Below are 14,979 nucleotides of genomic sequence, written 5' to 3'. Positions count from 1 at the left end.
GCTTCTTGATGATGTCATGGCTTTGGAAGCGTGTGACAGGTTAACTGACACCACTTGAAAGGCACACCTCAACACAGTGCTTCCTTCCCAAATGTTCCAATTAGACAATGACTCTAAGCATACTGCAAAATTGGTTGCAAAGTGGCTTAAGGACAGCAAATTCAATGTTTTGGAGTGGCCATCACAATGCCCTGATCTCAATCCCATAGAAAATGTGTGGTCAGAGCTAAAAGGACATGTGAGAGCAAGGCAGCCTACATTAATTAATTACACCAGTTCTGTGTGTAATTAATTCTGGTTACACCAGGAGGATTGGGCCAAAATTCCATTAAACTGTTGTGAGAAGCTTGTGGAAGGATTCCCAAAACGTTTGCGTCAATCATTCAATTTAAAGGCAATTCTACCAAATACTAAGCAAATGTATGTAAGCTTTTGACTTTGAACAAAGTAATAAAAAAATCGAGCAAACAGAAATTATTTTGGGAATCTAAAACTGAAAGGGTTTTGTTTGATTTAATATCAGACAGTAAGAAAAAAAAAGTTCTATGTCTTTTTATACTGGGTATGTAAACTGTTGCTGGCTGTTTCGTGTTAAATAACGCTGTCACTCTGTTTCTATACAAGGAATCAGGTGTGCTCCTTCACATACAGGAACGCTTGGACTACATCATCATACGTCAAACTCTTTATTTAGGCACGAACGGCAATGTGGCAGTACAGGCGCTCGCAGTCTTCCTTCTACTACCTCACATCAGGTTACGCATAATCCTTAATAACATTCCTCCCCTATGGGTTCCCCAATAGTCCAAACTACACAACTAAAACAAAAAGGACCGGTCTTATTTTACTTCAGAAACAAAGAACTATTGATAAAGAATGCACTCCATAATGATATGATGCATACACCTTCAAATACACAGTAAAATGCGAAATTCACTAGACCACTAAATCACTTCTCTGAGGCACCAAGTGGATTGAGTAAATGTTGTTGGTGGCAACAAACTGGAAACAGAAATAATGTGTCTTATTTACAGTCACTTACGTCAGCTCCCAATGATGTACATGCATGGAAACCAGCTTATAAAATCTTCTCTTGCCTCTGACACAGGCTCACAGCCATAGCCTTTGTGGCATTCGTGAAAGAACCTATAAAAATTGTTACAGGTTTTTGTTCCAAAAAGGCACAGATAGGGTAAAGTAAGGCAGAGTTTTAAACTCAATGGTCTCTCCACGTCACGAGGACAGTCGACCTTGATGTCTTTGCTAATCAGATCTTAATGTCCTTTGACGCTCCTCCATCTTGTAGCTTCTAATACCAGATTGTTTGCCATCAGCGTGTAACATGACTGGCAGACAGTGATTTGAATCAGAGGCGAAAGCGTCAGTCCTCCCACTGGCCTCCCATTTTTAAAGCATGCATTATTAGCTTCAAAAACATCCGTGGCAATAGGAGACAAGCAAATGCTTGAATATCTGGCTGATCTGGCTCCTCTTCCTCTCATACTCCATCATCTGGCTTATTCTATGTAGAGCATTTTTTTAATGATACTATCTGAGATACTGTAAGAACAATAGCAAAATATACACGTTTCTTATCCCCTACATTTGGATCCCAGTTATGGTAAAACATCAGATGTTTGTCCAAAGGTCGATAACAAGGGTTTCATTTGTGTAAACTAATAAAAATATATAATGGCAATCTGGTGGCAATCTAACATTCTATTGGTACCTTAATAAAGGCTTTGCGCATCATAACACTGTGTTTCATAAGGATAAGGATACTGAAGAATGCATGTTACCTCTTTGATTCACACACAAGAGAAAATTTCACACTTGCTGTTCCGTGTACAGTGGGTGTAAATGGTGGCATACAGTGGATGCCAAAAAGCCAAAATCTGATTCATGAGAGCAACTGAGTGCTAAAATGTCATCCCATGTCCAACAATTGCAGCACTGACACAGGCTGCTGATACCTCCTACATTTTTAGGAGCCATTCAGGAGAAGCCAGAATCTTCTGTTCTGCTTTTTTTTAATAAGGATCGATTGGTCTAGAGTGCTCAAAAAAATATGTATTAATTGCTTCTTAGCATGTTAAGAGTTAATGTCTTCTTCAGCATTGCTTAGGCAGGTGGCTCAGCCATGGGCCGCTGTGATAGTAAAAAGGACTGTACCACCTCCTCCGTGGCCAGAGGGGTGGTGTTAACATCCTCCAAGGCATCTGCCACTGCAAACTGCCGGTCTCTCAACTGGTTCCAGTTGGTCAGAATGTTGTGGTATTCAAAAACCTTGTGGTAGTTTCGCACAGAGTCATACAGCTTGATCAGTCCACGGTAGTCATACTCCAGCCCACTGTAACCTTCCCCAAAGAGCTTCTTCCCTGTGCAGAAAAAATACAGTACAACATAACTTGCCTGAACTGCCATTGAGTGCATTGAGTTGACCGTTGACGAGGGAGACTCACCGATGGCAATGGAGCGTAGGTAGAGCTGCTCTGCATCCTCATACTGCTTCATGTCATAGTTGTAGAGTGAGGCGAGGTGGCCGACCGACAGAGCCACTTCATAGTCCTCCTGTCCCAGTAGCTCCTCTTTAATATGGATGGCTTTTACATGCATTTCCTCTGCCTCCTAACATACATAAATTGAAATGGAACGAAAGAGGTAAACAAACCGGTGTCCTTCTCTTCTATACATTTGATATGTGGATTTTGAACGACAGGACAATGTAATTGTCAACATAATTGAAAAACAAATTGTATTCCAGCATATCTTGCAGGACATAGTTTCCAGGTCTTTGTTCAGCTTACTGCATATTTGGCACTAAATTTCTAAGACAGTGTCAGTGACAAGCCTTCTTGGAAAGTCTTTCCATCGTTCTACGAAAGTCTTGGCAACACTGTTCACCTTGAATTTCCTCATGGACTGATAAAGCCTCCCCAGGTTGCCGTAGTGTTTAGCTGTTTGAACGTTGAACTCTCCAAAGGCCTTCTTGGCGAGTTGGAGAGAGGAGAGGTGTAGGTCATGTGCCTCCTGTAGCAGCCTCCCCTCCGTCTCTTTGTTTTGGCAGTCGATAGCGATCTCCTCCAGGATCAAAGCTGAAAGGGAAGCAAGGTAAATGAGTGTGAGAACAGCACTGTCTACAAACACCCGACACCTACATGACTGCTTCAGTGAGGTTCTGTAATTACAGCCGTTAGCATCAAGACGTGTCCTTCTAGGCCTACTGTCTTTTTCTTTTATTCTTTGTTACATTTTTACAGGGAGAACAACACAGAAAACAGCAACAAAAGACAATCATAAAAATAAAAAACACATAAAATAAACCATATAAAAGAAGATAAAAATAAATAAATGAAGGATGACCTGGGATGTGAAATGCAAACAGGAGAAAAGGAAAAAAAACAATTCCACCTCCTTTTTCTCACTCCCATTGGAGCTGTACAGGGAGTGCAGAATTATTAAGCAAGTTATATTTTTGAGGAATAATTTTATTATTGAACAACAACCATGTTCTCAATGAACCCATAAAACTCATTAATATCAAAGCTGAATGTTTTTGGAAGTAGTTTTTTGTTTGTTTTCATTTTTAGCTATTTTAGGGGGATATCTGTGTGTGCAGGTGACTATTACTGTGCATAATTATTAGGCAACAAAAAACAAATATATACCCATTTCAATTTTTAATTTTTACCAGTGAAACCAATATAACATCTCCACATTCACAAATATACATTTCTGACATTCAAAAACAAATCAGCGACCAATATAGCCACCTTTCTTTGCAAGGACACTCAAAAGCCTGCCATCCATGGATTCTGACAGTGTTTTGATCTGTTCACCCTCAACATTGCGTGCAGCAGCAACCACAGCCTCCCAGACACTGTTCAGAGAGGTGTACTGTTTACCCTCCTTGTAAATCTCACATTTGATGATGGACCACAGGTTCTCAATGGGGTTCAGATCAGGTGAACAAGGAGGCCATGTCATTAGTTTTTCTTCTTTTATACCCTTTCTTGCCAGCCACGCTGTGGAGTACTTGAACGCGTGTGATGGAGCATTGTCCTGCATGAAAATCATGTTTTTCTTGAAGGATGCAGACTTCTTCCTGTACCACTGCTTGAAGAAGGTGTCTTCCAGTCCTACTGCCAGTTTCTGGGAGTTGAGCTTAACGCCATCCTCAACCCGAAAAGGCCCCACAAGCTCATCTTTGATGATACCAGCCCAAACCAGTACTCCACCTCCACCTTGCTGGCGTCTGAGTTGGACTGGAGCTCTCTGCCCTTTACCAATCCAGCCACGGGTCCATCCATCTGGCCCATCAAGACTCACTCTCATTTCATCAGTCCATAAAACCTTAGAAAAATCAGTCTTGAGATATTTCTTGGCCCAGTCTTGACGTTTCAACTTGTGTGTCTTGTTCAGTGGTGGTCGTCTTTTAGCCTTTCTTACCTTGGCCATGTCTCTGAGTATTGCACACCTTGTGCTTTTGGGCACTCCAGTGATGTTGCAGCTCTGAAATATGACCAAACTGGTGGCAAGTGGCATCTTGGCAGCTGCACGCTTGACTTTTCTCAGTTCATGGGCAGTTATTTTGCTCCCTTGGTTTTTCCACACGCTTCTTGCGACCCTGTTGACTATTTTAAATGAAACGCTTGATTGTTCAATGATCACGCTTCAGAAGCTTTGCAATTTTAAGAGTGCTGCATCCCTCTGCAAGATCTCACTATTTTTCTGAGCCTGTCAAGTCCTTCTTTTGACCCATTTTGCCAAAGGAAAGGAAGTTGCCTAATAATTATGCACACCTAATATAGGGTGTTGATGTCATTAGACCACACCCCTTCTCATTACAGAGTTGCACATCACCTAATATGCTTAATTGGTAGTAGGCTTTCGAGCCTATACAGCTTGGAGTAAGACAACATGCATGAAGAGGATGATGTGGACAAAATACTTATTTGCCTAATAATTCTGCACTCCCTGTATATTGTAAGTCATGTGATCAAGCATCATGTTGCTGTGAAGGCTGATTGTATTTGCCTTGTATTAGTATTTGCACTTTGTAATTGCTTTTTCCCCACCTGCTAAAAAGGACCTTCAGAAGGTTCTTCAGGGATATGACCAAGGTACAGAGAGGCGAGAGTTGTATGGGGAGGCGAGTCCAAAAAACTTGAGCATGATCAGCCAAGGTCCCAGTATGTTTACATTTCTGGAGTAATGTTTTTTTTTCCCCAATAAAAGTCCCTCCAGGTCCAGGAATTACTGAAAGATGACTGTGGTGATATGACCGTGCCCAACTCTGTTTCCCATCTGTGTTTCACATAGTCCATGGAGTCAGTTTTCAGTGATGTAATAACCTGGTTATAGTCCACTTATTAGTTCCAGAATTAGAGGCATCAATAATCATTTTAACAGCAATTGGTAGCTTTTGTGAATTTGGCCCTTCATACAGTGTTGTAAGTACCATAAAAAGTCTTTCTTCTCTAAACCATGTTTCCGACATGTCAAAGCTGCAGATTTCCCAATTTTTGACAATTATGCATAATGAGGGGAATACCTAGGATGACCCATTCTTTGAATCTATGGTCAAGCATTCCTGGTGTAAAATCTGGGTCAAACTAACTAACACTTTAGCCTCCCTTTGTATTTGTAAACTTTTAAACATTTCCATCCATTTTCAGTGAGAAATTCACCCACTGGCTTGTCATCTGTGGCCAAACCCTCAGCAAAGCAAAGACTGTATTGGTATATTTAATAAGGATAGGTGTATGTTTTTCCATTTAGCTGTGTATGATAAGTTACACAGGGGGGTCTTAGTTGATTTGTAGCTGATATGTAAAAATCCCTCAGTATTGGGAGGGCCTGTGCCCCTGGGTAGAGAATATGGGTAGAGAATCATATGGGTAGAGAATCTTAGGCCCACTGTTTTTTGAGATCTGAAATGTCTTTTCATTCACTGAATTCCACTGTACCTTGTTTACAACGCTGTGCAAATGTTTGAGACCATTAAGACACATACACCAAAAAGAGCAATTCCCATAATCAACTATTTTCCTCATTGTTCGCTGAGCTGCCAATGCATATGAAAAAAATTGATTTGTGGTAAATCACCATGCATATGGAAGTAGTAAATTGGTTTGAAGAAGTTAACCAGTCATTAACAGCATATAAGTATGTTTACCAAGTTCATTACAGTATGAAATGTATCCCACTGGGGAAATTAAAAACCTCAGCTATTTTCACAAGCAGCTGGATACAAGTGTAAAGATGACAAGTCTATATGGTAACACCTGCTAATTATTATTATTTTTATGAAATCTCAGAATACAATCAACTAAAACGGGGGAAATTATTGACTTTATTATAATTGTGGTGATGATGCCGATTAATATATTAATATTATTATTATTATTAGAGAAGCCAAAATGCAACTTTCCCCTTGAGGGTAACATTTCCCCCTGCTTTATTTCTCAAGATGTACTGTTCTTTAAGAAGATAGTAATGCTTGCACAAGTGGCATTACCTTTGACCCTCTTGGAGGAGGCGAGGAGCAGATGATCCTCAGGGAGAATGCTGGTAATGATGTCAATGGCACGTTCAGCGTGGAATCTGAGGAAAACAACCGGCGAGGGAAACTAAATGAAATACAAATTGTGACATATTGCACCAGAGCACAAAACCCGGACCAAACAGAGCCAAAGGAACAGGGAGACCCTCGCTTCCTGTACATAGCCCAAATTCTGTTGCAAAATAATGGGGACAAAGTGGTGCAGTTTCTGTAACTGTTTAGTAGCTGAACACTCACAAGGCAACATCGAATTTCCCTGCGCTGTACTGGTGGACATAGGACGAATAGGCAAGGTCCTCGTGGGCTATGGCCACATGGATGTTTTTACCACCAAAAACGGTCTGCCGTATGTCCAAAGCTATCTGAGGTGCAAAACAAGGCATCGTGAATAAAGACCCCAGGGTAAATTTTATACATCATATATCACCATCAATAGTTTATGTCAGTGCATGTGAACCAAGAAAGTTAAAGCGGCAGAGCGTCATTTTGACCAACCAACCTGATAAATGGCAACAGACTGACAGATGTTGTCGACGTTCAGTAAATAGAAGCCGTAGTCCAGCAGTGCATCTGAATATTTCGGGTGCTTGTTTCCAAAATGCTTCCTGTCGAAAGCAATACACTCAGATGGTGCAATTGCATCAGTGCTTTGTCTACACCTGATAACTACTGGATATGCAGCCACACACCTTGCGAGAAAAACTGCATGCTTTATCAGCTGCTCGGCTTTCTGGAACTCCCTCTTTACAACGCAGGCCTGAGAAAATACACAGAAGGTCACACTCTGAGGGAAATAGAATAATAGAAAGAGGATCTGAAGCAACACTGTACTGTGAGCTTGGGCCCACACATGAAGGGTCTGCACCATTCCAATGTAAGGATTGGCAAGGTGTTAAGTTTGCATGGGTTACTTCTCTTATAAGTTCATGCATTTTGGAGGTCTTATATAAGACACAATGCATGGGGAGTGTTTGTGGATGTCAGTAATGTCTAGTGATGACCATAACAGAATTCATGGATGAATTCATTATCCATGATAAAGGTCCCCTAATACTGAATATGAAGTATTTTTACAAATTGAGCCTTGGAGCAGAATTAGACAAAATGAGATTCCCCCAGGATGCACTGTTTCTGTGTCTGTAGCTTTAAATGCTAATGAGGAGGAGGGAGGTGTGGGATGAGGAGGTGAGCGGCCTGTAGAAGAGAATGAGCATTGAATGGACAAATTCCAGATCTGACCTACAACAAGTTCTATTATAAGCAAGTGAAATGGATAGAAATGGACGAGCCAGGATGCTGCACTGCATTTCAGTAGGCTTAAGTAAGGCTGTCAATCACACCTGTGGGTTCCTCTGACTTCTTGGTGTCAGACAAGGTGGGTAGTTAGATACTAATAACTAGCAAACGGCCATTTCTTTTGTATGCTTAATGTTATATCAGCAAACAGTCTCCATGCTGTGTCTATTATAGTGCAACGAAAATCGCATCCATTGGATGTGGATTGATCCCATAAAGTCACAGAGAGTTAGGACCCCCTACCTTAGAAGCATGTCTCAACACATCCACCACCACTTTCACTGGCAGGTCCACTGTAATCTCCTTCATTGCCTCTACAGACCACCTGTACGCCTATAAAAAGCAGGAGAAGTCGCATTACAGGCCCTGCTCCCAGATTTCAGGATGCAGTGCACCACAATTAACAATGCAGACGGGAAATAAATGTGTTGTTTTCAGCCTGACTGTGCTCGGCATGTCGGAGATACCTCATCATAGTGGCTCTTGGAGAACAGCAGATCACAAAGCTCCCCATACAGGGCAGCTCGGTTAACCACATGACCGCATTTGGCCAATTTGCTCATGTAGGTCTGGGCCAGCTTCACAGCATCTTCTCCCAGATGGTATCTGCAGTTGCCATTCCGAACGTGAAGCAACCTACACACACAGTGTGCAAAGAAGAAGAAAACATGGCTGGTTGTCCATCCCGTAATGCTGTACGTATTAAACATCCAGTAACATGTAAAAAATGCAAAAATCTGTCTCCTCATGGTCCACTTTTCTTTAACAAGACTTTTAAGAGGCAGTCTGACCTTACGCAGCACTCGGCTGCTCTGTACCAGTGGACAGCCTCGTCCTGTAGCGTGCACAGCTGGAGGCATGACAGGAAGACCTTCTCCGCATCGCCATACCAACCAGCGTCACAGAGGAAACCGCCTAGAGAAGGCGCCGCATGTTTCAAATAGTTAAAAATACACGTGCACGCGATCTTCAACCGCTTGTACAATACAGGGGGCATTCTGTGTCTTTCAAGGACTTACCCAAAACGAAGCCAAGCTGAATCGCCTTCTCTGTGACCCGAGCGCCAGACTCTGCTATGTAGGAACACCTACGACTGAAGGAGCTCGCCAGAACTGATGGCACGTTCATGCTCACGTGGTCCATGACAGCCTGGAAGCAGTGATGGAGGAGGTGTCTAGAAAAGCACAAAGGCTTGATGACTTAAGAATTGATGGGTGTATATATATATATATATATACACACACACACACACACACACGCTACAATAAAACTTTAACTTTACAGCGTTATATGGGGTTTTTTTGCCCACCTTTTGTCAGATGCCCGCAGAACTTTGGCAAAAACGTCCAGCTCACAAAACTCCCCTCCCAGGTGGCAAAGCCGACCCTGCCGGTACAACTAGACAGAAAGACAAACTAAAGCCATCACACAGCAGCAATAAAGCAATGACAAAATGCTGGGATCTACTTATATTCAGCTGACAGTTGTCAGTATTTTAGTTTTTTTATGATAAGCGAGCTGTCAGTTTTAAATAACCCACGGATGAATTAAGATAATACACGTTATAATTAATACACGAGTTATTACAACGACAAGATAAGCTCTAATCATACGCGTAATTGCCGCGTCGTGTCGTTCCACGCGTCCTCACCTCGTAATACACGTCGAACTGGACGTTCTCCGGCAGGGACCGGGCGTCCGCTCGGAGGCGGCCGAAGTTGTCCGCCACCGCGGACACCGCCGCGCTGTACAGGCTCCCGGGGACCCAGTCTAACCCCAGCGCGGCCATGTTGTGACCCGTCCGGCCCGGTCCCCGTCCGGTACCCACGCTCTCATTTAAGCCCGCCGTGGCCCACGCGTCGCCGGGCGCGCTTCGGATCTTCCTCCGCGGGACCCGACCAGCACGTCCCGCTGGCAGCTCTGCTCGGGGAAAGGAGAGGAAAACACGCAAACGCTGGCGAGGAGAAGGGACGCGTCCATCCACGAAGTTCCACGGCCCAGATGAACAGTCGCCGCCTTTTCCTCCGCCTTCTGGAATCGGGGCTTTACCGCCACCTGCTGGACAATCCTGGTATTACGGGCGGAGATCTGCGCCAGTACAAAACGAATTTCAGTTGTGTGTGTTTGGTTCTGAATTGAATCATTCAAAATGGAATTAAATGCGGTAATATGGATAAACTGCATTTTACATCCCTAAAAAATGTAACGCAAGTTCACTTCTACAAGTTCAATTTGTTGAGACGCCCGATCCTGGTCTCATTTGTAGTGACTATTATCACTTGTTGAGATGTTAATTAAGGTCCTGTTTCTTATCTGAACTGACTTCATCCCTCAGCACCTGCTCGAGAAGCTGGACCTGCTGGGCCTGAAAACCTCTCTCTGATCTTGGACTTCCTGACTGAGAGAACTCAGTCTGTCCGGACTGGGAACAGCATCTCCAGCACCACCACACTCAGTCCAATGCAAAGAGGAGGTGCAATGACTGACAGACTGGTGTAAGGTCAACAATCTGTTTCTGAACGTGGCCAAAACAAAAGAGATCATTGTTTACTTTAGAAGAGAACGAAGGGACCACTCTCCACTGATCTTGAGTTCATGTGTTCCACAATGTTCCTCTGTGTTAATCTAGAATAGAATCTCTCCTGGAATCTCAACACCAGCTCAACAGCTAAGAAAGCCCAGCAGCATCTCTAGTTCCTGCGGAGGCTGAGGAAAGCCTGTCTCCCACCATCCATCCTCAACACCTTCTATAGAGGGGCCGTTGAGAGCATTCTGATCAGCTGCATCACTGTTTGGTTTGGGAACTGCAGCGGATAGTGAGGACAGCTGAGAAGATCGTCTCTCTTCCCTCCATAATGGACGTTTTCACCAGCTTTGTGAAGGACTCTACACACCTCTCACAAGCACTCTTCACCCTCCTACCATCCAGAAAAATTTACAGAAGCATTCAGGCCCTCATTGTTAGACTCTGAACACTCCAGGACTTTAATCATATTAAAATTAATCATATAATCAATGCATCCTGATACTGCATCGATGCAGTGTAGAACGTAAGCGATCATATCATAATGACGTTGCTTGGTGTTTTTCTGCCGGCGGTATAAAAATTCTCATTAAAAAGTAGTGACTGTGGCGTCCTGATCTACAGAGTACAGCGCCACTCAGGGACAGAGGTAAGATGTCACAATAACATGAGGGTTGTTGTTGTTTTTTAACTCAGTATTGCTGTTCACTGTTTATATTTGAATAAAGGTTTTGACATGCAATTGCTTACCAATTTTACCTGAATTAATAATAAAAATAATGTTAATAGAAAGGTACTAGACATTAAAATAAATTATTGTTCTATAAACCAGGTATATAGTTACATCAAATTGTTTACATTTACAAGTGTTATTGAGGCCTTGAATGGAATCTTTGTATTGTTCTATTTCAAAGTGATTGCCTGTCACCTTTTTTAAAAGACAACGTTTAATTTTTATGCTGTGACTGAGTTGACAACACACTGAAAAACTGGCATTTATTTATTTAACATTGTTTTTGCTTGACTATGTATTGTCTAACATGTATGTAGTTGAATAAATGAGCAGTATAAACTAGTATAGCAGCACTATTTATATTTCCTGATATATTTGACCTCGTGCTATGCTTTATGTATGTTTGCTGCTCATGTCATGTCTCATCCCATCCCTCTTTCCAGGCTGTGGTATATTTTATTGATATTAAGGATATTAAGATATTATGAGAAGACTAAAAAAACTTAATTTGGAGGGAAAGACATTTTATTTGAAACATATTTTTTTGTTATACAGTCCTGTCACTAATGTTAATGTGAAACTTTTTTTGGTTAAGGAAGTTTATTTGTTTACTGTACTTGCATTTGTGCAATATGTGTGTATGGTATCAGTTATTGTGGTTATTGTTGTTGTTGTTGTTGTTGTTTTAATGTACATTTAAATGCGGTGTAATATGAAAGTTTTGGTGAAAGTCGCAGTTGTGTATTCTTGGTGTTCCGAAAGAATACACTGGGTGGCGCTAAAGTCATTTAGGACGAAACGCCGCTTCGCTGAATTCTAACAGAGAAGAAGGATAAACCCCCGTGGACACAAACTCACAGAAACTCCTGACATTGAAACATTTCTCCTGAAGTTCTCCTGCATCTCCTCCAGCCTGACAGCAGAAGACTTTATCAGACCATTAATTTTACTGGACACTGAGAGACGTGACAGACAGACGGGCAGCTGTGAATAAAACCTCGCCAAGAGTGCGTACACTCCTCACATCTTAACAGTTTTTGCTAAACACACAGACATTTTTGTATGAACTAGTAAGTGAAAATGTCCAAATTGTGCCCAATTAGGGATTCCCCCCCCCCCCATTTTATCATGTGATGTGAACAGTGAACTTGTTTTTATTGCTTTCACACACATACTGGTCTCGATGGTGCAAGATTTACATTTATATTCCAGAGCGACTAGACCTGGTATCAGAGTGTCATATCTACTGTGTTGTCCCAAGAATATTTAATAAAAGTCCAACCTTATTTATAAAGCACTTTAAAAGCAAACAACACGGGACCAAAGTGCTGTACAGTGAATACATTAGGACAACAAATAAAAAGGAACTAGCACCAAATAAAACAAAATATAATACATGAAAAATCAAATAAATAAAATTAAACAATGAGTATAACAGTGTTTTGGTGATGGCAGTGCACTGAGAGCTCTGACTGCTTTGGGGGAAAGACTGGAGGAGCTCAGAGATATAGAAGGCTTTACAATCAAATAAAATAATTCTAAAATTAAGAAGCCAAAATAGGGGTAGTGTGCTCAAAGTTCTGAGTGCCAGATAAAAGACGAGCTGCAGCATTTTGAACCCTCTGGAGATGCATGAAGTACATAACTCCACATGTGTTCATTCATAGTTTTGATGCCTTCAGTGAGAATCTATCAATGTAAATGGTCATTAAAATATAAAGAAAACACGTTGAATGAGAAGGTGCGTCCAAACTTTTGGCATGTACTGTGTGTGTGTGTGTGTGTGTGTGTGTGTGTGTTCACGTACATGCACACATATATAAATATCTAAATAAGTACACACGGGTCCATCCACAATGTGGAGAAGAAGAGGGAAACATCAACCTGCTCATATATTCCATCATTTTCATCTATTTTCACTGTTTTATGATTTTAGAGAGAAGTCGATGTTAATGTCTGGTTAAACCACGTCTAATCGATTTACGTGCCTACCTGCTTAGTTAAGAATATGGATGTGATCAGGTGTATCAGATCTTTGAAAGACCTTCACAGTCAGCTGCACCGCTCTGCACTTCTGCAGGAGGAGATTCAGGCCGAGATTGTGGCCCATCTTCTTCACTCTAGAAAGTCTAAGAAATGCCAGACGTCTGGGCTGAGGCTGGAGGAGTTTGGTGAGGATCTGGAGGGTTTTTTCATTGTGTTTTACTAGACAGGTTCCTGAGCCTCCTGCTCGAAGCAGCTGGAGACTGGGTCTTGACATGGAGGAGGCCATCGGACTGGCCGAGCAGTTCCTCAGGGGGAGGATGCAGGAGGAGGCAACAGCGGTGGAGGAACCTGATGCACGATCAGTGGCAAATTCTGCAAATGAGCACATATCAGAGTGAGCACTTCATAGATTTAACTCATTGTTTGTAGAGTTATAGAATAGAATGCCTTTTATTGTCACTACATGCATGTACAATGAGATTAAAAGCAGCTCCTTGAGTGCAAACAAATGATATGTATTATATGTATATGTATTATATTTATATTAGTATATTAGCAGGTCTGATAAAATCTGGAATCTTTTATTTAAATGACAGATCACCCGATTATGTGTGTATGATCAAAATCTAAAAGAACAAGGTTACACAGGTACACAGACTATACTAATAGGGCATGTACTATGTAGTTGCTGTATTAAAACTTATTGAAGAATCTTCTTTGGCATCTTTAGTCTGTTTAGTCTGGCCTATAGACATTTTTGCCTCTATATACTTAAAAGTGTGTCCTTAAGAACTTAGTACCTAAATGTAACACTCACATTTTAGTTGGGATGCTGTGGATTTGTTGGTTTGTTCCAACTAGAAGCTAAACTACATTTGAGCTTAAGAACCTAGTTTGTGTGGTTTTGCTTTCCAGACCTCAGATGGTGAGTAATGAGAAGATGTGGACATGTCACGCATTGACTGGAAATTCAGATTCGGTGCAGGAGGAGGTGGAGAAGCTAACGCAGATCTACTTTGGGGCAGAAGGTCCTGTACTGGAACCTCAAACTGCAGAACCTGGCCTTTCTGATGTTGAGGTTGTTGTTGGCCCACCTGCAGATATCAACCAGGGGGTCCAGTCAGGTGAACTCGCTCAAATAACAACCCCCAATCCGTATTCTCAAACTGGAGATTCCTCATCGACTCATGAGCATGAGGCCTCTACACCAACAAGACACCACTGCTCTGTTTGTGGCACTAACTTCAGGCTCCAGTGGGACCTTCGCAAACACAAGTGTGTGACGTCTGACCAGTCGCTCGTCTGTGCTCAATGCAAACGCACTTTTGCCAGCCGCAAGCAACTTGTGAAGCACGAGTTTGTCCACAAGAAGTCTCACAGCTGCCCCGACTGTGGCAAGTTTTTCCGGGACAAGTCCCTTGGGAGAGCGGCCGTACCGCTGGCCCGACTTCGGGGACACCTTCGCCCAGGAGCGGTGGCTCCGGGACCACAGGAACATCCACACCGGTGAGCGGCCGTTCGCGTGCACCTGCTGTGGACAGAGCTTCAAGGTCAAAGCCACTACGAGGAGACACCAGCGTCTGCATGCGTTGGTACAGAGTAAGTTCAGTCGTAGGACTAACCTGCCAAAGACACGAACTGAACATGAGTACGTTGGCAAGTGTTTATGTGTTAGTGAACCAGTTTGTCAGCATGCAGTGCTGGGCAAAATGCTTCAAAATGCAGTCATGGCTGAATAACATGGTGAAAACATTGCAATAAATGTATTTAGAAATGGATTCAAAATGAGCATTATATATTATTGTCATCCATATACACAAGCGGAACTGTTTAACCCAAAATACATGACGTCCCAGTTACCGCTGGCAACACGAA

At 42.3% G+C, this 14,979-nt stretch overlaps 1 protein-coding gene across 2 annotated transcripts; it reads right to left on the bottom strand.

The window, feature by feature from the left end:
- Positions 1-667: 667 nt before the first annotated feature.
- LOC114792423 (amyloid protein-binding protein 2-like) lies at positions 668-9,888 on the bottom strand. 2 transcript variants are annotated; one of them, XM_028983510.1, is made up of 13 exons: positions 9,513-9,888; positions 9,171-9,259; positions 8,881-9,035; positions 8,653-8,776; positions 8,329-8,497; positions 8,105-8,194; positions 7,255-7,322; positions 7,065-7,170; positions 6,803-6,927; positions 6,521-6,606; positions 2,905-3,095; positions 2,463-2,628; positions 668-2,378 (listed from the first exon to the last, which is right to left on the bottom strand). In XM_028983510.1, the coding sequence occupies exons 1-13, from the start codon at positions 9,648-9,650 to the stop codon at positions 2,122-2,124; spliced, it is 1,764 nt and encodes a 587-aa protein (XP_028839343.1). In that variant the 5' UTR covers positions 9,651-9,888; the 3' UTR covers positions 668-2,121. The 2 variants fall into 2 exon arrangements, with proteins under 2 accessions (XP_028839343.1, XP_028839344.1); XM_028983511.1 differs by lacking the exon at positions 9,513-9,888 and having other exon boundaries at positions 8,881-9,010.
- Positions 9,889-14,979: the final 5,091 nt, after the last annotated feature.

The sequence above is a fragment of the Denticeps clupeoides genome, chromosome 6, assembly GCF_900700375.1.
Source record: "Denticeps clupeoides chromosome 6, fDenClu1.1, whole genome shotgun sequence".
In the NCBI taxonomy this organism is placed as follows: domain Eukaryota; kingdom Metazoa; phylum Chordata; class Actinopteri; order Clupeiformes; family Denticipitidae; genus Denticeps; species Denticeps clupeoides.
Note: the sequence above shows the minus strand (reverse complement) of the source record. Positions and strands in the feature narration are given on the sequence as shown.